The following is a 24,362-nucleotide window of genomic DNA, read 5'->3' on the forward strand; positions in this document are numbered from 1 at the left end:
TTGACGCGATCTCTCATAATAAGGATAAAGTAATTGGGTGCCTTTTCAGGCATTGAACAAGGGCCAGGAGCGTGCAGACTCGGGTGCCATCGTGGGTGTGGCGTAAGGAATTGGTGACATTCTTTTGCACAAAGAGATACCATTCCAATAAGCTTAAAGCAAACCCTCCTTTATACGGCTTGCTGAGCTCTTACTGGCTTAGTCTTTGTTCGTCCGAGTGACTGCCTAATAGGCCATACTGTGTCTGATTTAAAACAGATCTCAGTTGGTGCAAAACTCCTTTGACTGTATTTTAGGATGCTATTTATGCTGTGGTAATAGGAAGGAGGAGAGAGACCAAATACACTTTTCTTGACAGGAGCCGTCCTCGTTTCAGGCCCCCCTATAATCCACCCCGCCCCCCCCCAGCGGAGTCGCTCCGGTAAACCCTTAGGTCTTGAGATACTTATTGGGAAAAGTGTCGCTGGTTACTTACTGGTATTTAAATCCCCACGTCACGTGGCCAATAGGAAGTCATGACGCATAATGTCGCCGCTTCCTATTCACTTGCGTTAGTCACAGCGCCATTTTGTTTTCCCTGGAGGGGGCTGCATGGGCAGCACCTTCACCTGTAAGTATCTCATCCACCAGGAGGCGCCCAGAGCTGATATTCATGCGACTTCCCGCCCATGTAAACACCTGAATGGCTGATTTCCAAAGGAAGTAGAATGATATATTGGTTATTATATGTATCCGTATAATATGTTTTCTTTTCGCTAACAATGTACGGAGCACTTTACAAGGGAGACCATATAATACAAGGGTTTATAATAGAATAAGTGCAACAAACAGACAATATGAAGGGAAATCCCAGCCCCAGAGAGCTTGCAAATAAAGGTAAATTAAAAAGTGGTGGTGCCACTTACTCCTATTGGTAGATTTTGCAAAGGCTTTTGATACTGTTCATCGTGTTATCTTGTTAAACAAGTTCCAGTGCTCTGGAGCAGAGGAACACCCTTTAAACTGGTTTCCCTCCTGCCCATCATGTAGATCCCAATTTGTGTCTGGGTCTAAATCCAACCCATTGGATGTCACCTGTGGATCCCTACTCTTTTCAGTCTTTTTTTTATATATATATATATATATATATATATAGTTTTTTATTGGGTTTACAAACATTAAACAACAACATTACAATACAGGAGAAAATAATAATAATAATACAAGTTTTCACGAATGATCTTCCTACAGCTTGTAATGGACCTTTAATGCACATGTATGCGGATGACACAATGTTATATGCACACAGCCATAGCCTCTCCAAACCTTGGACACGTACTTCAATCTGATGTTACACAACTTGAATACAGGATTTCCCAAAAAAACTGTTTTTGCAGACTGACAAGACTGTAACGATGGCACTTGGGACTAAGACTAAATTTCTAAAGCTACAAACGACAGAGTTACTCATCAGAAGCAATTCTAACCCATTCTAGCCCCTGCCACTAGTTTTAAATATCTGGGCATGGCTTGACTCCCATTTAACATTTCGGTTGCACATTGATACCCTGATAACCAAAACCTATGCCAAACTAGGTGTACTATATAGTAACATATCTTCCCGAAGGCCGCTGGTCAGAAAGTGCATCGCACAACAGATGCTAATGCCAATTATAGACTGTGGGGACATAGTATATGGCACATCACCCCAAACCCACCTTAGCAAACTAGACAACCTCTACAACTCAATATGCCCAATGTATGCAAACTAGACAACCTCTACAACTCAATATGCCCAATGTAACTACAACACACATCACTGCGAAATTCTGAAAGCACTAGATTGGCTTTTCCTTGAGTCCAGGCGCAAAGTACCTTTTCCCTTCAAATACTTTCTGGACAAGCTACCCACCTATGTGAACAAGCTCCTCACCCCTACCACACACAGCACTTATAACCTGAGATCTGACTCCAAGGGACTGTTCACAGTCCCAAGGTTCAACAAAGAAAACTAATACACGTCTACTTTCTTCCTGAGTCGTTTGCTCAACCCAATGTCGGTCAGTGTGGCTGACACAAGCAGGTACCATAATGTGTGCAGTGTTATGCAGAGCAGTGGGGTTTCAGCTAGATGTCTGGCTCCTGGTTATCTGTGTGTCTGAGCCATTTTCTAGATGGTTAAACTCCTCTTCGTTTGCCTCTCAGAGCACGGTGATCGTGGAGAAGACAGTCCAGGATCTGATGAATTTGATGCGTGACCTCAGCGCTTACTCCAATCAGTTCCTGAACATGGTGTGCGTGAAACTACAGGAATACAAGGACACCTGCAGTACAGCGTTCAGGTAACACGCTGCCCCCCTCCCGGGCACCCTCGCCCTCCCTCCTGTCCAACTCTCCCCCTGCCGACTCATGGGCGCCGGCCACATCGCGACACCTGGTGGGCCGCATGCCGGAGTTTGACAGCCCTGGTGTAAATATTCCCATCCTCCGAGGTGTGCAATAGCATTATTGCTAAACCCCCATTCATTACACTTACTGTACCAAGATCTACAGTATTGTCAGGGTTATTTCCCCAAATAAAGTCCTATACCTTTGTAGTACACTGCGGGCACCTCCAATAAAGGAAGGGGTTATTATGGGAGGTAAAAGCAGACTGGTTATGATCTTCACAAGCCTTCCATCTGATCCCTAAAACTGCTCAGTGAAGAGCCGTAGTGAGGATTTCTTTAGGAGGGATTGCTTTATCTATTCCAGGATCCTAAATACAAGAATGGAGCAAAGCCGGGAGTGCCGTAATTATCACAGAGAAAGCCGTTATTGCACACACGTAAACCACCGACCAATAATGGGGGTGTGGGGTTTTGTTGTTGCTTGTTTGTGCTGAAATGCAACCGTTCTGCAAAATCAAGGCCGTTCCGTGCCTGATCCCCTCTGGTTCTCTGAAGGCTCGGAATGAAATTACGCGCTGGCTGTGTTAGTCCATTTGCAATTGTGTCAAATGAGAAATCAAATTATTGGTGATAGCTTTTATTATTGGATTATCTAAGTGCACTTAAAGCAGCAGTGGTAATAGAAAAATACATACTGCAGGCTTTACACAGCCTGACATGATAATCAAAAATGCAGAGTGTGTGCAGCGCACAGCAATAAGTGAGGATAGCAAGTCTGGCAAAATGAAATCCTTTAATGAGAAGCCATAAGGGCTGCAACCCTTCTACGCGTTTCGTGCTAGTGCACGAAATCAAGATACACACCCATACACACACACACATAAACCCACACACACACACATACACGCGCGCACATACACACACACACACACACAGTCCAGAGACAGGGTATAGGAAAAATGGGACAGGCGCTCAAAAGTCTCTAAAGGTGAAATGTATGTCTCTACGTTTCAACTCCCAGTGGAACTCTTGATAAAGGCTTCTTAGGGAGCTGAAACATAGAGAAATAAAGTTCACCTTTTGAGACTTTTGGAGTACCTGTTCCGTTAAAGTAAAAAACAAATACATACATACATCTTGTTTTTTTCCCCCTCAATAAACTTGGCAAAAGCTTGGGTTCACAAATGAAAAAACGCAAACTTTTTTGGAACATTTAGAAAAAGTGCTCCGCCTTATATTGAGATTATTTTTTTACTAATCTAAATCCAAACTCAAAACCAATCAAGTTCTAGCAAAACTAAAAAGACAACTAAACTGTGGGTTTGTAGTAAATTTAACTTCATTGAAGGATCAGAAAACGTAGCAGGAATTCTACGTGTGTTTTGGTCAGTGTAGTGGAGCACATGGAACAATAGGGGAAAGAGTTTATCCTCCTGATACTACAGAAGTAAAAACAGCAACATACTATATAGCCAGGTCCGGACTGTGTGTGATTAAAAGGAGTGGAAATGGTGCTGTGAACATAATCAATAAACTCAAGTGTTCGTCTCCCTTGATTGAGTTTGTACCTGCTCCTTTCAACGACTAACACTGTAAGGCCACCTGAATCTCACAGCCAATGTTCATACTCTTGGAAACAAATGTGAATGGTTCAATAACACAGATACCACCAGCACTTCCATATGTAGGAGTCATGAATAGTTACTGTATTTTTGCGTGCTAACACCAGTGCAAATCAGATGTCCTGTAATGTTCTCCTACTGTATCTCATGTGCACCAAACGTCCCAGAGCTTTCTCTGTGGGACCTCTTGTGGTGAGACGTCTGGTTACACTACGTTCACCACCACTATACAGAGCGAAAGGAAATAGTCACGCAGATGGCTTTGTCTTCAATGCAGGGAGCTGTGAATTAATTAGCAGATAATAGCTTTTGGAAGTAACAATTAACCTAATTATCCTGGCTAAGCTTCATTCCACAAGCATCTTTTTTTTTCGGTCGGGTGGGCTGTATAATTATATTGGATTTCAGCAATTACAGAAGCTGTAGAAGCATATTTCCTTGTGCTTCCTATTGGCATTCTTCAAAACTCTTTGTATATTATACAGCAATATTGTCTCCCGATTCTGTGGTTCCTCCTCTTTCCTCCTTGACCTTACTGAAGCATGTATACCAGCTCCAAACAATGACATTGTTGGCGTGAATGGTAAGCTTATCGGTCTATTCACCGAAGTGTTATTCCAATTTATCGATCACTAATGACTATTCACTTAATTGGCTGTTAATGGACACAAATGACCACTGTAATAAACAGACCTCTCTGAAGTCATTGTGAACTCGTCCGTTTGTCAGAGAAATGTCTTTCTGATGTGTCTGTTCATGTCCAAAAGTAACCCATTGGGGTGTGGCATGGAACAAAAGCAGCTGATGAGAAGAGTGTAAGCAACGCACCTATTATTGTATCACAGCCTCGTCCCAGGATTTATTGCCCTTCATGGTCAACAGCAGGAAACACAAAGGGAGTCCAACGTAAGGGCCAGTCCCATCTAGGACCACAGAAAAATAACACCAGTGATCTGTTTAAGAGCATTCCTTCACCGTGTGGAGTTGGCCAATATACCAGTAGGATAGTGAATCGATGTTGGATGTTTTTGGTAATGCAGTATTGCTATCCGGCAGGCTTGGGAGCCGCTGATATTTTAGCAACAGTTAGTGACGTGTCCACTTCAAACAAAGGTTGAGCTGCTAAAGTAAATGGTATGGCAGCGCCTCTTCTTTCCTGGAGCATCTACAGCTGTAGCAAGGCTCTCTCGGTCTCCGACACCGTGGCTGAAAGCAGCAGCTCAAGCAATAGCCTACGTGTGTTTCTTTCATAAATCAGTTCTGTATTATGAGAAAATACTTGTAGCATTTAAAAAATAAAATAAAAAAAGAACGTTTTAAAGACTTTTTGAATGTTTCTAACGTAAGAAGCATTTCCAAAGTGACAGCCCCTTCCCCTTCTGATAGGCTCTGGCTCTTGAGCCCCGCCCCCTCTCCAGCAGTGAACCAATTGTATCTGCAGTAGTTACTGCCCAGTCAATCACATTCCAGGACTACACTGCCCACAATGCTGTGCAATAACTGAATTAAATAACCCTGAGCAAGTGATTGATTACAGGAGAACGGATCGATCTGCAGCTTCGCTAATCACTTGTCAGTGTGCAGATTGTATTGATGCACATATTGAATGAGAAAACAAATATATATATTATATATATATATATATATATATTTTTTTTTAAGCGGCAGCTTTAAGAAGCAGAAGTCAGCGGCTCTGGAACAGTGTCTGCGGCGATCGCGCTGCGCAGGGTCCATGCTTCTGAATGGGACGCCCTACAATGTTAACCCTCCGGTAACATGACCACCGCGGTTGCTTGACCGTGGGTGGCCGGGGCACCAAAGACACTATTATCTCATACTACAGAACTGATTTATTTAAAATACAAATGTAAAAAAATGACACTATAAGATTTTGCATGTTTTGCTGCTTTAATATATTGAGCACCCTTTGGTTCCTATAACAGTTTTAGCACACCTATCCCCAGCAGCGTTAAGATAATTGAAACACTTTTTCCTGTGACAATGTGTTGCCAATATTCCCAGCCGTTTGAGCTGCATACTGTAACATTAGAGCATCTTAGATACATTGTAGCTGCTGAGTTACACTGACTGAAGGATTGATTGAAACTGAAAGGCAGCCATTTAGTGAACCCTGGGAAGCAGGGTCTTTGCTGATCAGTCACAGGAGAATGAATAGGTAATTAGTTTTCAATAAAGGTAATCAAAGGCTGCGTGTAGTAATACAAAAAAAACTATAATTTCATTATTTTTAACCCCTGCTTGGATTGCCTCTTTTAAACAAAAAGAGATAAAATATGGTAAATGATGCACTCCCAACTATAACCTGCATGTGAGAGCCGTTACACCTACCTGCAAGTGAGAGCAGTTACATCCTACCTCCATGTGAGAGCAGTTACACCTACCTGCGTGTGAGAGCAGTTACACCTACCTGCATGTGAGAGCAGTTACATACTACCTCCATGTGAGAGCAGTTACACCTACCTGCATGTGAGAGCAGTTACACCTACCTGCATGTGAGAGCAGTTACATCCTACCTCCATGTGAGAGCAGTTACACCTACCTGCATGTGAGAGCAGTTACACCTACCTGCATGTGAGAGCAGTTACACCTACCTGCATGTGAGAGCAGTTACACCTACCTGCATGTGAGAGCAGTTACACCTACCTGCAAGTGAGAGCAGTTACAACCTACCTGCATGTGAGAGCAGTTACACCTACCTCCATGTGAGAGCAGTTACAACCTACCTGCATGTGAGAGCAGTTACACCTACCTGCATGTGAGAGCAGTTACATCCTACCTGCATGTGAGAGCTGTTACACCTACCTGCATGTGAGAGCAGTTACAACCTACATCCATGTGAGAGCAGTTACACCTACCTGCATGTGAGAGCAGTTACATCCTACCTCCATGTGAGAGCAGTTACACCTACCTGCGTGTGAGAGCAGTTACACCTACCTGCGTGTGAGAGCAGTTACATCCTACCTGCATGTGAGAGCAGTTACACCTACCTGCATGTGAGAGCAGTTACATCCTACCTCCATGTGAGAGCAGTTACACCTACCTGCATGTGAGAGCAGTTACATCCTACCTGCATGTGAGAGCAGTTACATCCTACCTGCATGTGAGAGCAGTTACAACCTACCTGCATGTGAGAGCAGTTACATCCTACCTGCATGTGAGAGCAGTTACACCTACCTGCATGTGAGAGCAGTTACATCCTACCTGCATGTGAGAGCAGTTACATCCTACCTGCATGTGAGAGCAGTTACATCCTACCTGCATGTGAGAGCAGTTACACCTACCTGCATGTGAGAGCAGTTACATCCTATCTCCATGTGAGAGCAGTTACATCCTACCTGCATGTGAGAGCAGTTACATCCTACCTGCATGTGAGAGCAGTTACACCTACCTCCATGTGAGAGCAGTTACAACCTACCTCCATGTGAGAGCAGTTACACCTACCTGCGTGTGAGAGCAGTTACACCTACCTGCATGTGAGAGCAGTTACAACCTACCTGCATGTGAGAGCAGTTACAACCTACATCCATGTGAGAGCAGTTACATCCTACCTGCATGTGAGAGCAGTTACAACCTACCTCCATGTGAGAGCAGTTACACCTACCTGCATGTGAGAGCAGTTACACCTACCTGCATGTGAGAGCAGTTACACCTACCTCCATGTGAGAGCAGTTACAACCTACCTCCATGTGAGAGCAGTTACACCTACCTGCATGTGAGAGCAGTTACATCCTACCTGCATGTGAGAGCAGTTACATCCTACCTGCATGTGAGAGCAGTTACACCTACCTCCATGTGAGAGCAGTTACAACCTACCTCCATGTGAGAGCAGTTACACCTACCTGCATGTGAGAGCAGTTACATCCTACCTGCATGTGAGAGCAGTTACACCTACCTGCATGTGAGAGCAGTTACAACCTACCTCCATGTGAGAGCAGTTACAACCTACCTCCATGTGAGAGCAGTTACACCTACCTGCATGTGAGAGCAGTTACAACCTACCTCCATGTGAGAGCAGTTACATCCTACCTCCATGTGAGAGCAGTTACAACCTACATCCATGTGAGAGCAGTTACAACCTACATCCATGTGAGAGCAGTTACACCTACCTGCATGTGAGAGCAGTTACATCCTACCTCCATGTGAGAGCAGTTACACCTACCTGCATGTGAGAGCAGTTACATCCTACCTGCATGTGAGAGCAGTTACATCCTACCTGCATGTGAGAGCAGTTACACTTACCTGCATGTGAGAGCAGTTACAACCTACCTCCATGTGAGAGCAGTTACAACCTACCTCCATGTGAGAGCAGTTACATCCTACCTCCATGTGAGAGCAGTTACATCCTACCTCCATGTGAGAGGTAAAATAAAGTCTTTCTTTTTTTACCCTAATTTAACCTGGGGTTCCTCCGGAGACCCTCTGACGGATTGGGATATATTACATGTTTTTAATTTTGGTGGTATATGCAAGGAGAAATAAAGATGGCTGTGGGGTCACCCAATTGGAAGCTGCAGTGTCATATCATGGCTTTCTATTGGCATGACATGACATATCTCACGACCTTGGGGGTCCCTCATAGTTTGGGGTCCTGGGACTCCGTGTTTCAAATACTAATGATAAACGTATTTATCGGTATATTTAAGATGTGAGCAGCGTAGATTACGGCTTAAATTAGATTGTTCAAAATTCAGATGCCGTTTTTATAATGCACTATTATGCCTACTGTGTCTGTAAGCCTCGCGACATACCACTTAGATCACAAGCTCTTTGGGTAGGATCTCCCTTTCCCGTATTTTGTCATTTACCTCTCGCGCTTATCCCCTTTGTTTGTGCTTTGTTTATGTTCTGGCTCAAGCACACACTGTGGCAAGTGGGTAGACACAGGCATCTTAACTCAATCCCATATATCAAGCAAGGGAACCTTCTTACTTGCTGAAGTGTTTATTTAGGGGCAACAACAATACAAATAAGGGGGAAAAGGTACTGGTGGAACACTGGGGCATGGGAGCAATGGAGGGGAAGGGGAGATATGAGGGCAGTGGGAACATGCAGGATATAGGGATAGGTAAAATTCAATAGCTTTACCAGGAGTAGGTGAGATGACTGCTCAAGATGGCTGCTGGTTCTAAAAGGGCAGCATGCTGGTCTGGGCTGATGGGAAATGAAACTGGGATTATACCAACTGGCAAGGGAAGGAAGAGCAGTCCATCCCATGGTGAAAAGGCAGTGGGGTTGCCAAGGCAACTGACAAGGAAGCCACAGGGGGTGCAACAATATTGCAAACTTAGACTGGGATTGCTGGCAGCCCAATAACAGGGAAACATGCAATCTTGTTCCAGGACAATTTACCTTGTATTGTCATTTTGCAAAGTGTTACGTACACTCTTGACTACAACACACAAATACAATTCTACATGCGTACATTCATATATTTTCTTAGGACCGCTCTTTGTGGCCAGGACGGTCCATATTGTCACTGGCCTCAACATTGCATATCTGGTTGTGTTTCAGCCTCCGCTTTTGCATCGTTTCTCTCCCAGGGGTATCGTTCAGTCGGAGGAGAAGTTGGTGATCAGCGCTTCGTGGGCCAAGGATGACGACATCACCAGGCTTTTGAAGTCTCTTCCCAATTGGCTAAACATGGCCCAGCCCAAGCAACTCCGACCCAAGAGAGAAGAGGAGGAGGATTTCATACGGTGAGACGTAATACCAGAATTTAAAATGTAGTGTGAATCTGCAGTCGCGGAGCCAGTTCCCTGCAGACCCAGAGCCAATCCCCTGCTGTCTCGGAGCCAGTCCAAGAGCCAGGCCCCTGCTGTCCCAGTCCACCCACTGTCCCGGTCCCCTGCTGTCCCGATCGCCTGCATTCCTGGAGCCAGTCCCCTGCTGTCCCAGTCACCCGCAGTCCTGGAGATAAAGGCCTGTCGCCTGCTGTCCCAGAGCCTGTCCCCTGCAGTGCCAGTCCCCTAATGTCACAGTCCCCCTGCTGTCCCGGTGCCTGCAGTCCCGGGAAATAAAGGCCAGTCGCCTGCTGTCCCAGAGCCAGTCACACGTAGCCAACAAATATAGAGCTCTTTAAACAGCTTATAAATGTAAATGACTTTCTTAGAAATGTTCCGACCACCTGGGAGGCAGCATATTGTCTCTTAATTTGTTTCTTGTGTACAAATGAGCCAGTTTTTATTTTCTTTGGCTCTGTATGTTATCTAGTCATTCGTATTCCCCATCATCATCATCATCATCATCATCATCATCATCATCATCATCATATCCAAGCTAATGATGCTTCCACCACAAGCCAAACCAGGGGACAGTCCTGCATCAACAATCTTAGTGCATATAGACCCGTTCACAAACAGTCCTCTCACAGTAGAGATTAGGTGAAGAGGGTAGTAACACTCCAGAGCATATGTGGCTACTACAACATTAAGAATGACTTAAAAATACCTAATCACGTGTGTTTACAATAGTGCCTACATTTAACCAGCGGGTGCTCAACTTCAGTCCCCAAGCCCCCCTAACAGGTCAGGTTTTTCAGGATATCCCAGCTTCATCACAGGTAAGACTGAGCCTCTGATTGATTGTGCTACCTGTGCTGAAGCAGTGACTGATTGAGCCACTGGTGCTGAAACTGGGATATCCTGAAAACTTAACCTGTTGGTGAGGCTTGAGGACTGGAGTTTAGCACCCCTGGTTAACCTGTTGTACATGTTACTGTCGTAGGTTCTCTTGTGGTCCCACAACTAACTTTAATAGTGCAGTCCTTGCATAGACCATATTGAAATCATTGCAGTGGCATGTTTTAAAGGTAAGTGTAGACGATGATCACTTATTTTAACCCATTCACGGCCCGGATTGCTGTTTTTGTAAACTTGTGTGTTACCAGGTAAATTGTTAATCCACTTCTTTTTTGCTTTGGGCAAACAATTGCGCTTCTTTTTGTGAGGGCTGTTTCAGTGAAGTGAGCAGTGCGGAAACTAGATTGAAGAGGGTCTGGGAGAGAGTAGCTGGTGAGAAAGTGGAGCAAGCGAGTGAACACAAGGTGCTCAAGGAGTTGAAACAAAAGGTAGGAGGGAGACAGGGCGATTATTAGAGAGACAGATATGGTCAAGCTTGCTGTTTTTGTGTAAAGGTATAACTGCGTGCTTGAAGTAGACGAGAAAGGTACCAGAGTAGAGGGAGGAGTTGAAAATATGTTTAAGTATAGGGATTAGAGTAGGAGAAAGAGGTTTCAGGAGATAGGAGGGAATGGGGTCAAAAGGGTGGTGGTAGGAGAAGAGGAGATCAATAGTGACTCATCCTCCTCTGTGACAGAGGAAAAGGAGTTGAGGAAGGTAGGAGGATAGTTAGGCAGAGGTGTAGAATATGAGGAGGAAACAGAGGGGCTGTCCTGACGAATAGAATCCACCTTAGTCTTCAAATAGTCAGGAAAGTCCTGAGGGAAAATGGAGGAAGAAAGAAGGTTTAAAAACAGTGGTCTGAGTAGAGAATCAAAGACAGAGAAGAGTCGGCGTGGGTTAGACTTGTTTGTGTTGATTACTGATGAAAATTAGGCTTTTTTAGCCTGAGAGAGGGCAGAGTTGAAACAGGATAGCATACATTTGTAGTGAAGGAAGTCTGCGAGAATGTGAGGTTTCCTCCAGAGGCGTTCAGAGGAGCAACTGCAGGAACGGAGCATACGCGTGCAGCAGTTTAGCCAGGGTCGGGGTCAGAAGGGCGGGACAGAAAAGGAGGGAAATGTAAATCAAGAGAGGAGGATAGGGCAGAGTTGTAGTTCCTGACCAGGTTGTCGGGGTCCTGTAGCTGAGCAGAGAAAGGAAAGGGAGGGTCGCAAAGTGGAGTCAAGAGCCAGGAGGTTAATGGGACGCAGATTTCAGCAGAAACAAGGGGGAAGAGGAGACGTGAGAGAGAGAAAACGAGACAAGATGATGGTCAGAGAGAGGAAAGGGGGAAATGGATAAGTCAGAGCATAAAATATCACTATATAGCAGTGTGCAGAGCCCTTAAACTCTACACTACGGGTAACAAGATACCACAATGTGTCCTGTAAATCCAGTGTCTTGTGCCACACGTTTTGTGTGTATATATTTATGCTATTGTGTGTGCGCAGGAGACGGGAATAAACGATAATGCAAAATAACGGTGAATAAAAACGAAAGACCGCATAATGGGGGAAGAGGTGTATCTTCTGCATCATCAGATGCCTTTCCTGACGACCTAAACATTGTGGCCCATGCATTCTAAGCAGTGCTATGGCAGGAGACGCCTGTATGCAGGTTTAAAGCAGCAGTACACAATGATGGCTGTTTTTTTTTTTTAATGTAAAAGATCTTTCCTTGCTCTTCCCAACTCCGTTCTTATTTTTAGAATCCGACGCTTCATTCGGCAGATATAAGGGTGTGAACTATTAAGTGTCCAGGAACCCTGCCAATAATAATAACTTACACGAGTTAAACTCATAGGCTTCTGGGGGGGGGGAGGGTTTCCGGCTTTAAAAACGAAGGTTTGGAGCCCCCACGCCCACTAATTCTATATCCATTAACTTTTTGTGATCATTCCAGGAGCACAGTACTGAAAGCCTTTGGCATTACAACCTAATTACATCACGTTTAGGTGATGTGCAGTTCGGTGCTGTGAGTCATTAGAAATGTAGACATACTGTAAAACCAAAGCATTATGAATCCGTGATGCCTTGGGGAGGGTTTTCAGCGTGGTGGCAAATCTTATCAGGTCCCTTTAACCCTGCAAAGCTGCAGCCCCCGACAGCGGTCCTAGAAGCAACATTTTGTAAAGAGTTCAACAATCTAATTGTCTTCCTGAAACGAATGTAATCATGGTTACAGCAGTTTATTCTGCTATTAGGAATGCAGTATTATTTTTCTTCAGGGGTATCCAGAGGGGGAGTATTTGTCAATCAAGATTTATTTCTACCCGTATCCCATCACGTTCGTATCAAAGAACCAGTCAAAGGAAAGAGAGAGGGGGGCTTTGCCTGTGCAAACTCTTCTTCAACTGTACACAAAAGGGTTTCACCAGAGGAAATCAAAACCCTCCCAAGTCTCAGATTGCCACTCCAAAGTACTTAAGGCGAAATGTATTCTCTAATAAATTTTTATATATATATATATATATATATATATATATATATATATATATATATATATATATACACACATACACACATACACACATACACACAGAGTCATGTGAAAAAGAAAGTACACCCTCTTTGAATTCTATGGTTTTATATATCAGGACATAATAACAATCATCTGTTCCTTAGCAGGTCTAAAAATTGGTAAATACAACCCCCGATGAACAACAACACACGACATATTACACGTGTCATGATTTATTTAACCAAAATAAAGCCAAAGAATGGAGAAGCCATGTGTGAAAAACTAAGTACACCCTTACTGCTTCCATAGGAATTAAGATGCTGAGTAGCAGACAGGTGCTGCTAATCAAATGCCCTTGATTAATTGATCAGCAGCAAGTGTGACCACCTCTATAAAAGCCAAAGTTTTAGCAGTTTGCTGGTCTGGAGCATTCAGGTGTGTGTTAACATAATGCCAAGGAGGAAAGACATCAGCAATGATCTTAGAGAAGCAATTGTTGCTGTCCATCAATCTGGGAAGGGTTATAAAGCCATTTCCAAACAATTTAAAGTCCATCATTCTACAGTGAGAAAGATTATTCAAAAGTGGAAAACATTCAAGACAGTTGCCAATCTTCCCAGGAGTGGACGTCCCAGCAAATTCACCCCAAGGTCAGACCGTTCAATGCTCAGAGAAATTGCAAAAAAAAAAACAATAGTTACATCTCAGACTCTACAGGCCTCAATTAGCATGTTAAATGTTAAAGTTCATGACGATACAATTAGAAAAAGACTGAACAAGTATGGTTTGTTTGAAGGGTTGCCAGGAGAAAGCCTCTTCTATCTAATAAGAACATGGCAGCACGGCTTAGGTTTGTAAAGTTGCATCTGAACAAACAACAAGACTTCTGCAACAATATCCCTTGGACAGACAAGACCAAAGTGGAGATGTTTGGCCATAATGCACAGAGCCACGTTTGTCGAAAACCAAACACAGCATATCAGCACAAACACCTCATACCAACTGTCAAGCACGGTGGTGGAGGGGTGATGATTTGGGCTTGTTTTTGCAGCCACAGGACCTGGGAACCTTGCAGTCATTGAGTCAACCATGAACTCCTCTGTATACCAAAGTATTCTAGAGTTAAATGTGAGGCCATCTGTCCGACAGCTAAAGTTTGGGCGAAATTGGGTCATGCAACAGGACAATGACCCCAGCACACCAGCAAATATACAACAGAATGGCTGAAAAAGATAAGAATCAAGGTGTTGCAATGGCCCAGTCAAAGTCCAGACCTCAACCCGATTGAAATGCTGTGGCTGGACCTTAAGAGAGCTGTGCATAAACAAATGCCCACAAACCTCAATGAGCTGAAGCAACGTTGTAAAGAAGAGTGGGCCAAAATTCCTCCACAAAAATGTGAGAGACTGATAAAGTCATACAGAAAACGATTACTTCACATTATTGCTGCTAAAGGTGGTTCTACAAGCTATTGAATCATAAGGTGTACTTAGTTTTTCACACATGGCTTCTCCATTTTGGCTATATTTTTGTTAAATAAATCATGATACGGTGTAATATGTCATGTGTTGTTGTTCATCTGAGGCTGTATTTACCTAATTTTAAGACCTGCTAAGGATTGTTATTATGTCCTGATATTTAAGACCATGGAATTCAAAGAGGGTGTACTTTCTTTTTCACGTGACTATAAATATCTGTGAGATTTTGATTTGAAAAAAAAGGCAGGTCCCCAGATTACACGTCACTACCCCTAGTATGGGGAAGGTCTGTCCCTTTAAATTGTATTTTGGGGAAGAAAAATGAAATCCATTGCATTCAAGACAATATTCACTTTTTTTCCCAGTTGTACTTTTCTATGTTTTTGTAACACAGAAGCACCTCTATTCCAGGGTTAAACATCTAAACATCAACCCAGCGTGAGACGATTACTCACACCTCCCACTGCATCTCAGTTCTTTGGGCTCGACCCAATCCAGAGCTCCGAGGTTTAATGCTCGGAAAGCGGGGCACAAGAGTCCGCACCTATCACCCTGGCGAGGTGATCAGCCGCGGATTTAGCATATTAAGCACATTCAGCAGGGCAGGTGAGGGAAGAAAGGCCGGATTCTGCTCATATAATTAGTTTTTAAAGCCCCTGGGGACTGTTTGGCACTTGGTGTCCTTCAAGTCACATAAAGGTTACCTCTCATTTCATTAACCGAACAGACATTTCAGAGTAGAAGTGCATTTATTATTAGCGAGCTTGACTTTGATGTGGAAGAACAGAAGAGGAAGAGACGTAGGAAGCATACAGAATGATTACAGCTATCCCCGGCACCGCCAGAGTCAAGAGAGAAGATTCAGCAGCCACTGTGCAATCAAACTATTCTTGTTAATATGGCGCTATATAGAATTAGCATGCAGAGATTGGAATATTGGCTAGTAAAATACAGTGCAGTAGATAGGTACATCAAACAGGGAAAGCAAATATCGGCATGAAGGATACGCTTACACTCTGACAGCGATATACAGGGAGGCAGGCGGGGCATTGCGTTAAGGGCTCAAGACCAAAACTGTTCATAAATACATTTACAGCAGGGGTTCTCAACTCCAGTCCTCAATACCCCCCCCCCCCTCCCCCAAACAGGTCGTTTCTCTCAAAGCTCCCTCCCTATGGGTTAAGTCAGGTAGATCTATGTATATGTTTCTCTAAGGATCAGTGTATGTTACGCTGGGTGCAGCTATTAAATAGGTTAAATTAAAATTAGCTTTTTACTGCTCCCACTCATCCTCTAGTGCAGGGTGGCCAATGCCAGACCTCAAGGACCACCAACAGGTCAGGTTTTCAGGATATCGCAGCCTCCGCACAGGTGGCTCAGTTAGCCATAGAGGTCGTATGTACTCCGTTTTGTTGGTATTGCATGTTATTTTTGGGGTGAAGGACACTGATGGGACAGGTTTAACCAGTTAGCTGCCAGAACATCTTGCAGACCAGTAGATTTATGGTCGCGTACCACCAATGTGATCTCTTGTAACCGTGGGCTCCATGTGCTGTCCTTTAACTCAGGGTTTCTCAACTCCAGTCCTCCAAAACGCCCCAAACAAGTCAGGTTTTAAGGATGTCCCTGCTTCAGCAGTGTTGGCTCATTCGAAGAGCTTGCTTCAGCACAGGTGGCTCACTCAGTGGCTCAGTCTTGTTGGGGGTGCCTCGAGAACTGGAGTCGAGAACCCCTGCTTTATCCCTTTGATTGCCAGAGGGGCTGCAGCACCAAAGAATTGGCAAAGACCAGCCGGACGCAGCATGGGGGTCTCCCGCCATGCACCGGGCAGGGGGCAGGGAGTTGTCTGCAAAGAGAGACTTGCGGGCTACCTGACAGTTTATTTTTCATTATTGTTAAAGAAATAAAACTGTGACCTTTTTTACTTCCGCCAAAACTGTGTTGTCTCCATTTATAGCGGGGGTAAAATGAAAAGGTAGGCGCACTAAGCCTTTAATGGCCACAGCCCAATGATGTTTTTACTCATCTAAAGTAGATCACATGATCACTACAGCACTGCTCCTCTTCCGGGCACATCGCGTACTGCGCTCCTGTCGATCTAACGTTTGAGATGAGCAAAAGCCTATGAGGTCGCTTACCTGACGTAGTGCCAGCTCTCCTGACGTGTTGGAGAAGTCATGGGGCATTCCAGGGGTCAAAGCACATGACCAACCGTACTATATTCTGTATTTGTTTCCTAGCTGTCTCCCATGCAGACAATCAAAGGGAAGGTTCTTTGAGGTCCACTAATGTCACTTAGTAGCAATATTAATTCAGGTTTGGGAATAAAATACAGTTTAGAAGAAAATCGGTGAGCAAGGAAAAGACGGGGAAGGTGAAAACGGAGATCCTTCGGTGTGATATAGTAGTAAAACCTTTACAGAATAAACCACCCCTTTAGAGAGCCGTACTTTCAATGGGCTGTGTCTTTCTCCCATTACCAGGGCTGCCTCTGCCAAGGAGTCGGAAGTTCTGATTGGGAACCTTGGCGATAAACTGATTCCGCAGCATGAGATCATGGGGGATGTTAGTGACCTGAAAGCCCTGGCGAACCTGCACGAGAGCCTGGAGTGGTTGTCGGGGAGGCTGAAAGCAACCACCTCCAACCTGCCCAGTTCACAGGGTAAGTGCTGAACAACCACTTATACCATAGCAATGATACACAGGACACCTGAAAAGGTCCACGTGACCACTTGGTGCCCTTATTTACCTTATCTATCCCACATCCTGCTTGTTCCAATGTTTTATCCTGTATTTCCTCACTCCATAGACCTCTTCTGTGCTTATCTCAAGGTATTTTTATTACGGAGTAGTATTTGTCATGCTGAGAGGATGTTCAACAACCAACTACTGTCTTAGTTAAGAATGAGTGTCTCCTATCTCTCCTGAACAATTCTCCCTCAAGCTTTATAGCATAGTCCCCGATCTCTGAAACCCTGTTTGTTTCTCATTTATATCCTTGAGATATGTCAACGTTTGGCTTCAGGATATTCATGACCAGGTCTTTAAGGGATCTAATTTAAGCAATTTTGACACCCTGGCCCCAATTTAATATTGTGAGAAGTGGGGTAATGGCCAGTCAGAAATGGACCAACTTTCCATTGTATGATTGGAGATTGATGCATCGGTACCTGTACCTCACACCACTTCTCGCGGTACGGGGGGAGGAAGAGGGATTTTATTATATGTCTATTATGTATCAAGATACTGTTCAACGACTTAAGTCATTGAAGGAACGGATCAGTGAGTAAATGCACTGACTGAAAACGATTACACTGAGTTTGAAGCGGGAGAGCCTGGTTCAATTCCTGGTGTTGGCTCCATGGGACCATGGGCAAGTTCCTGGGTCTCAGGAACGAAAAAGATAGATTGTAAGCTCTATGGAACAGGGTCCCGTGCCTGCAAAAATTGTGCTACCTATGCAGGCACACACAAATATATATTAAATCCCTCGTAGGATCAGGCAACTAGTGGCGGTGATATGTTTAAGGGCCATATTTACCAAACCGTATTCTTAGGGTGACCAGATGTCCCGGTTTGACCGGGACAGTCCCTGGTTTTAGAGCCTTGTTCTGAGTTTCAGGGGTGCTGTCATGTGGTTTTTTTTAGCCCGTTGGCCGCGCATGCGCACGAGCAGCCAGCAAGCGCTCTTCACGCATGCACAGTCGGTGTCTTCCAGAGCTGCAAAGGTGTCTTCTGGCACAACACTGCTTAGTAAATATGGGCCTAAATGTACTCGCCTTACAAAAGTTCCAACATGTTTAAGTATCCTAACATATTATTTTTTAACTAGCTCTGTTTCCATGTTATCCAAATGTTCGCGAGATATTTTGGGGAGCTGCACCTAACCGGTTTTGTAATTATTTGTGCGTGCCGGTAAATTGTAAAGTATTTCTGTACCCTCATGAGATCACCAATTAAGAGTATAGTGCAGGAAGTACGTATGGAGGATAGAAACGCATTCCGTAGGATCGAAAGAAAATGAAGTTTAAACAAAAAAAAAAACATGGGAAGGTGACTACATTACGTTGCTTAGATTATATATATATAATCTAAGCAACGTAATGTGTATATATATATATATATATATATATATATACCACACTTATTAAGGTTATGGTGGGTAAAAAAAAGTGACAAAAACCCTCCACAGTAAAGCATATAGCAAATGGAAATATTACTGTATGCTCATTTGCACGTCTTTGACAGGTCTGCAACCCTGTCTTTCACCATTATCGCCCAGCACACAGCACTTCCACTGCAGCAAGGGATTCTGGGAAATGACATGCAAATGAGCACACAGTGCCACCTTTTGTCTCAAGCTCATATTACACGAGTAACCCTTAAGCCAATGCATGCTGCTTTAAACACAGCTGTGTGTGTGTGTGTGTATTATTATTTTTTGCCTGCCTGGTGGCGATGCTTCTGATTGACATCACGTACAGGTGGGGTAATAGTGTACCTGACATTGGCTCCTCTGAGCTCAGAGTTCGGCTGGGATTTATTTAATCCTGGAAGCTGGTTCCATCAGGAGTCCTTAAACGTGCAGAAGATCTTTAATCACTCAGCAGAGGGGTCAGGTGAATAAAGAGTGAAATGTTATGAGGTGCACTGTGGTACCACCGGAGGGACCAGCTAACTACCACCGTCTCATTAACCCCCAGCAGGTTAATGGGAGGATATGTCAGGGATGGGATTCACAAGGGATAATGCATGATTCTGAGTTTGACAACTGCAGTAATTATGCTGCTTAAAAAGCTAGTTAATCTTCTTTGGTCCAACAAACCCTGATGGCACGGAAGTTAGTGTTTGACATTAAATTTAGGCCTGGATTCGGCTAAGCCATGCTGCAGGACATTACCCTACCCCCCCCCCCCCTTCCTTGCAGGAAAACTGTATGTGTAAATAACAGGAATCCTTCAGTTGCAGATATAATAATCTTGAAAAAGCGTGACCCTGTTAAGAAGTATATAGGAAATAGCATAAACTTTATGTATCTTGTGGAGGATAGCGTTAGAGTGGACTCTCCCTCCATATCTAGAGAACCAATGAGTCATGTATATCCCAGCGCATAGCGAAACCTCCAATATTAACACGAATGTCCAGAATCAATGAGTTTTACTCTCATAAAGATGTATTCTTGAATCCATACAGTTCCAAACTTGCAGGGCGTCGGTTCAGCGTGCGTTGCGCAGACTAAATCGGTGATTAAATCGTCTTTTTCTTCAACCTCTGTTTGCTGGCTGATTTTTGCGGTGCGGCGCCTTTTGGCGGTCTGCCAACATCTCTCTGACACACACACACACACACACACTGACTGACACACACACACACACACACACACTGTCTGAGACACACACACTGACTGACACACACACACACACTGACTGACATACACACACTGACTGACACACACACACACTGACTGATACACACAAGGAATTCACAGTTACTATAAACATTGAAGTGCAAATAGCTAAAACACGTGTTCTGAGTCAAACTTCTTTGCGTTTTGGCACTGAAATTGTGTTTTGATTTTTAATTAAAAAGATCCCCATTACAAATACAATTTCTGTGACAAAACAGTGACAAAAGACAAAGAAGTTTCACTTAAAATGCGCGTGCTCGGCACACACACCTTTTTCCCTCTGCTACGTGGAACTGTCCATTTACAGTGAATACTGTGCACACTTCAGTCCTCCCAGCGCCCGAGATCTGCAACACATTGCAAAGCCGCGTATAGAAGGTACCTCTGGCAGCAACAGAGAGGGGACACGGAGGGACGTTGCAGAGTGCTGGGGACACTGTCGCCTCTCGGTCAGCTTGTCAAGATGCCAAGCAAGAGATAAAAATTCAATCACCTCCCGCAGCCGCTGGGCCACAATTATCACTCATTTAAAGCCAGTGCAGCTAATGGAGTGTTTTATCAGAGCACACCGTGGCAGCCCCGTTCATTACTCGGTGTTTGCCGATTCCATGGCCCTTCCATTCTTCCCTTATCTCCCCTCACTCACAATTGGATTTTGTATTACCGAAGCGGTCAGGTGTGACAAGTCATTTTCTTCCCCTCTTATGTTTTAAGGGAATACACATGGCTACTTCCTCTTCCAACAGCCCGACAGTTACATGCAGAGATTAAAGAGGCCGTCACACTGGGGAATTTAGGAGAGTAGCCATGCATGGCACGGGGGATTATTGTGCTGAAAATATTCAGTGTTTATTCTGATCTTGTGCTACACCTATATATATATATATATATATTTATTATTATTATTATTATTTTTTAATTGCACACCATTTATATAAAAAATAATCGGCTTTGTTAATAATTGGTTACCCAAATTCTTCTCTTCTACCTAAACGGCAGTTTCTCCTTTTGCTAAATAAATAAAAAAGTGGAATCTAAAAATAAATATATATCCAGTATAAATATACAATGTGTTCACAGTGCTGTGTCTCTGGTATGCGCTTTGTAAATCCTTCCGTGAAACTGCAAAGGGAAGACATGGAAATGCAAATTCATTATACATTTATCTTTAGCGCCCCTGATTTATTTAGCAGTCCTGCATAGTCATACAATATGCATTTAATTTAAGGTATTATTTCTTGTGGGTTTTTGTTATGCTGTAAAAAGAAATGCCAGCCCCCATTTGCCAAAATGAGTGACATGTGAGGGGTCTGGAGCAGAACATGTAACTTTAATGGGAAAGTCTGTGACGCTGCAGCTAAAATTCCACTCGAGCCTGCGAGAGCCGCCGCAGTGAGCCTGCGAGAGCTGCCGCAGCTAGCCTGCAAGAGTCGTTTTGTTGCAGTTGTTTATAATAATAATGTATGTCTGTCTTTATTTATATAGCGCCATTAATGTACATAGCGTTTCACAGCAGTAATATACGTAACAATCATATAAATAACAAATAATACAAATAACACATAAAGGGGAGAAGTGCTTCATACATAAAAGTAATATTTAGGAAAAGGAGTCCCTGCTCCGAAGAGCTTACAATCTAATAATAATAATAATAAGATGTGCAGTGCTATTGCGCATATTGAAGAAATAAATGCTGCTTTAACATGCATTCAGAAACTGGGCATTCTGGGTAGTAATTGCTTAGAAATGAGAATCAGTAACAGCTGCGAACATTAAAATAAATGATGATACCAGGATACAAAAGTATTCAAACAGATGTAGCCTATAATAGTAATAACACCCAAAGAACATGATATACCGCTGACGGTGTACACAGCGCTGCACATATCATTTTGCAGGCACTAGGAATCCCTTCCCAATAGAGCCTGCAATATAATGTTGGTGCCAGAGGCACAGGGAGATTAAGGGACAGGCTCAATGTCCCAAGGTGCGGACACTGGGATTCGAACTGGCTTCGCCCACTTCGAAGGCTGTGACCTTAGTGGTAACTGAGTTACTCCTTCGGCATAGCCAGGTAATACCCCGTCCCCAACAGTGATAACCGAGCATGGCAGCAACCCCAGTACCCTCCCCCCCCCAAAAAGGTTGCCTGAACCGGGGTGTTTCCTCTGAGCCGATTCCTGGCCCCCGGACCTCCATGGACCCTCCTGTTCCAGAAATATTTGTAGGGGGGATTTTATTTGCTGGTACTGTATTTATTTATTTATTTATAAAATGTGTTACCAGGAAGTAATACACTGAGAGTTACCTGTCGTTTTCAAGTATGTCCTGGGCACAGAGTTATGATGACAGATACATGGTTACAGATACATAGTTACATTTAGTGAACAGGTTATACATTATATACAAGACATTGCATGCACAGTTAGGCCTCGGGCATGGTCAGCGCTTAGGCGCTGACCCGTGCTGAGGTGCGCTGGTGCTTACCAGTGAGCCCCTACAGCCGCAATGAGAGCGGCTTTAGTAGGGGCTCGCCTACGCTTCCGCAAGCGTGCGGAAGCGTAGGTCTTATACAAATGTTAGATTTGGCGCTCGCCGGAGCGCAGGGCCGGTCACGTGAGCGGTTCGTCCAATGAGGGCGAACCAGCTCCGTGACATCACTGGCCCGCCCCCGGACGGCGCGCGGACCAAGGCCAGGGAAAGCACCCGCTTTCCCTCAGCCTCCGCGCGCCTCAGCACGGGAGAAGGCACCCTGGACGCAGCCTTAGAGATAATATATATTATAGGCGTATGTAACAGTTACAGACCGGTTCAAGATGTGAGACATCTTTAGTTTGGAAAGAACTGAAGTGAAGTAGGAATGAAGGGCGCTCACTGCAAAACGGAGTTCAGCCAAACTTGAAGTGTTAAAATCAGCTTTATTTGATCCACATGCTGGAAAGAACTTATACTGGTGGCGGCTGTGAGAGTCTCCGGTAGACTGTTCCAGTTGTGAGGTGCACGGTAGTCAAGGTATTCACACACACACACACACACACATACACACACACACAAAAATAAACAAACACATGCGGGGGTCATGAACGTAAAGTTGGAACGGCCACTCCCAACGGAGCTGCCACTTTCTGTCGGCTGCCGGAGGAATCCGTGACCCAGCAGCCACTCAGCGAGGGGTTACAACTGATCAGCAATCCGGTACCAGAGGAAGGTTCGGGGGGAGGGGTCTTCAGATCAGGTGAACCCCGACTTAGGTAAGAAAGAAAACAAAAGACCCTGACAATGGTGTGAGCAGAGTGGGCTGCTGCTTCACGTGTAGAAATGTTCAAGAAAACTTCATGCAACCGCAGCTGTGAGGCTCTTATCACATTGCTTTGAATTACAACTGAAGCCATTTTTATTAAACCACTGCAAAAAGCTCACAATGTAGATCTGTCAACTCGCAGGTTCTCTGGGCCTCTCCGATTGGGAGTCTTTTGGAGTTGGCCTCTCCGATTTTGGAGTCGGCCTCTCCGATTTTGGAGTCGGCCTCTCCGGTTTTGGAGTCGGCCTCTCCGGTTTTGGAGTCGGCCTCTCCGGTTTTGGAGTCGGCCTCTCCGGTTTTGGAGTCGGCCTCTCCGGTTTTGGAGTCGGCCTCTCCGGTTTTGGAGTCGGCCTCATAGACTTCAGTTGAGACCCATGGAAAAGAATCAGCATGTTTTCATTCAAATGCCGTTTTTTGTTCCAGAGCTCTCGTATAATTGATTTTAGTTCTTGGGACCGCTCGGCAGCGATGGGGTTAAAACCAAGGTTTGATTTTCCCAATTCCATTTGAATTGCAGATACTGCATACTAATTAATGAGTTCCCCTATCTTCAAACCGATGCGCTGTAAGTCACACATCATTACTCGCTCAGTGGTATTATATTTCTTTGTTACAATTAACATTTGAAATATACAAAGCACATTAATAATATATGGGCCATTGGTTACCTTTTCTGCAGATTTCTTGCAAGAACAACAGTTTTTAAGTTGCGTATTATAACAGGCGAGAGAAAAGAGCATTGAATAATATCTAGTTCCACTTGACTTGTTTCAGGAATGTGGAAAGAAATGTGTATGTGTGTCACACACACACACACACAAAGTGTTGCAGCGGGACACACACAACTCACCAATGAGGGCAGACACCATTGTTAAGTCATTAGCCGAGCGTGAAAATGGGGCAGGGCTTTCGTGCAATAGCTCCTGCTTTTTTTTAAATATATATATTTATACATTAATAAACTCCGTAGGATTGGTTGTAACAGCTGTTGCTTTGAAACGTCGTGTTTTGGGCACCTCTGGGATCCCTACGTGTGATTAAATAT

At 44.2% G+C, this 24,362-nt stretch overlaps 1 protein-coding gene across 1 annotated transcript in view; it reads left to right on the forward strand.

Annotated features, from left to right (window-relative positions):
* EXOC4 (exocyst complex component 4) overlaps positions 1–24,362 on the forward strand; it is a 409,051-nt gene that overhangs the window by 312,233 nt on the left and 72,456 nt on the right. The window contains exons 12-14 of the mRNA XM_075599349.1: positions 2,185–2,321; positions 9,553–9,708; positions 17,093–17,271. Coding sequence (XP_075455464.1) covers positions 2,185–2,321; positions 9,553–9,708; positions 17,093–17,271 — 472 coding nt within the window. The remainder of the gene's footprint in view (positions 1–2,184; positions 2,322–9,552; positions 9,709–17,092; positions 17,272–24,362) is intronic.

Source organism: Ascaphus truei, chromosome 5 (assembly GCF_040206685.1).
Source record: "Ascaphus truei isolate aAscTru1 chromosome 5, aAscTru1.hap1, whole genome shotgun sequence".
In the NCBI taxonomy this organism is placed as follows: Eukaryota; Metazoa; Chordata; class Amphibia; order Anura; family Ascaphidae; genus Ascaphus; species Ascaphus truei.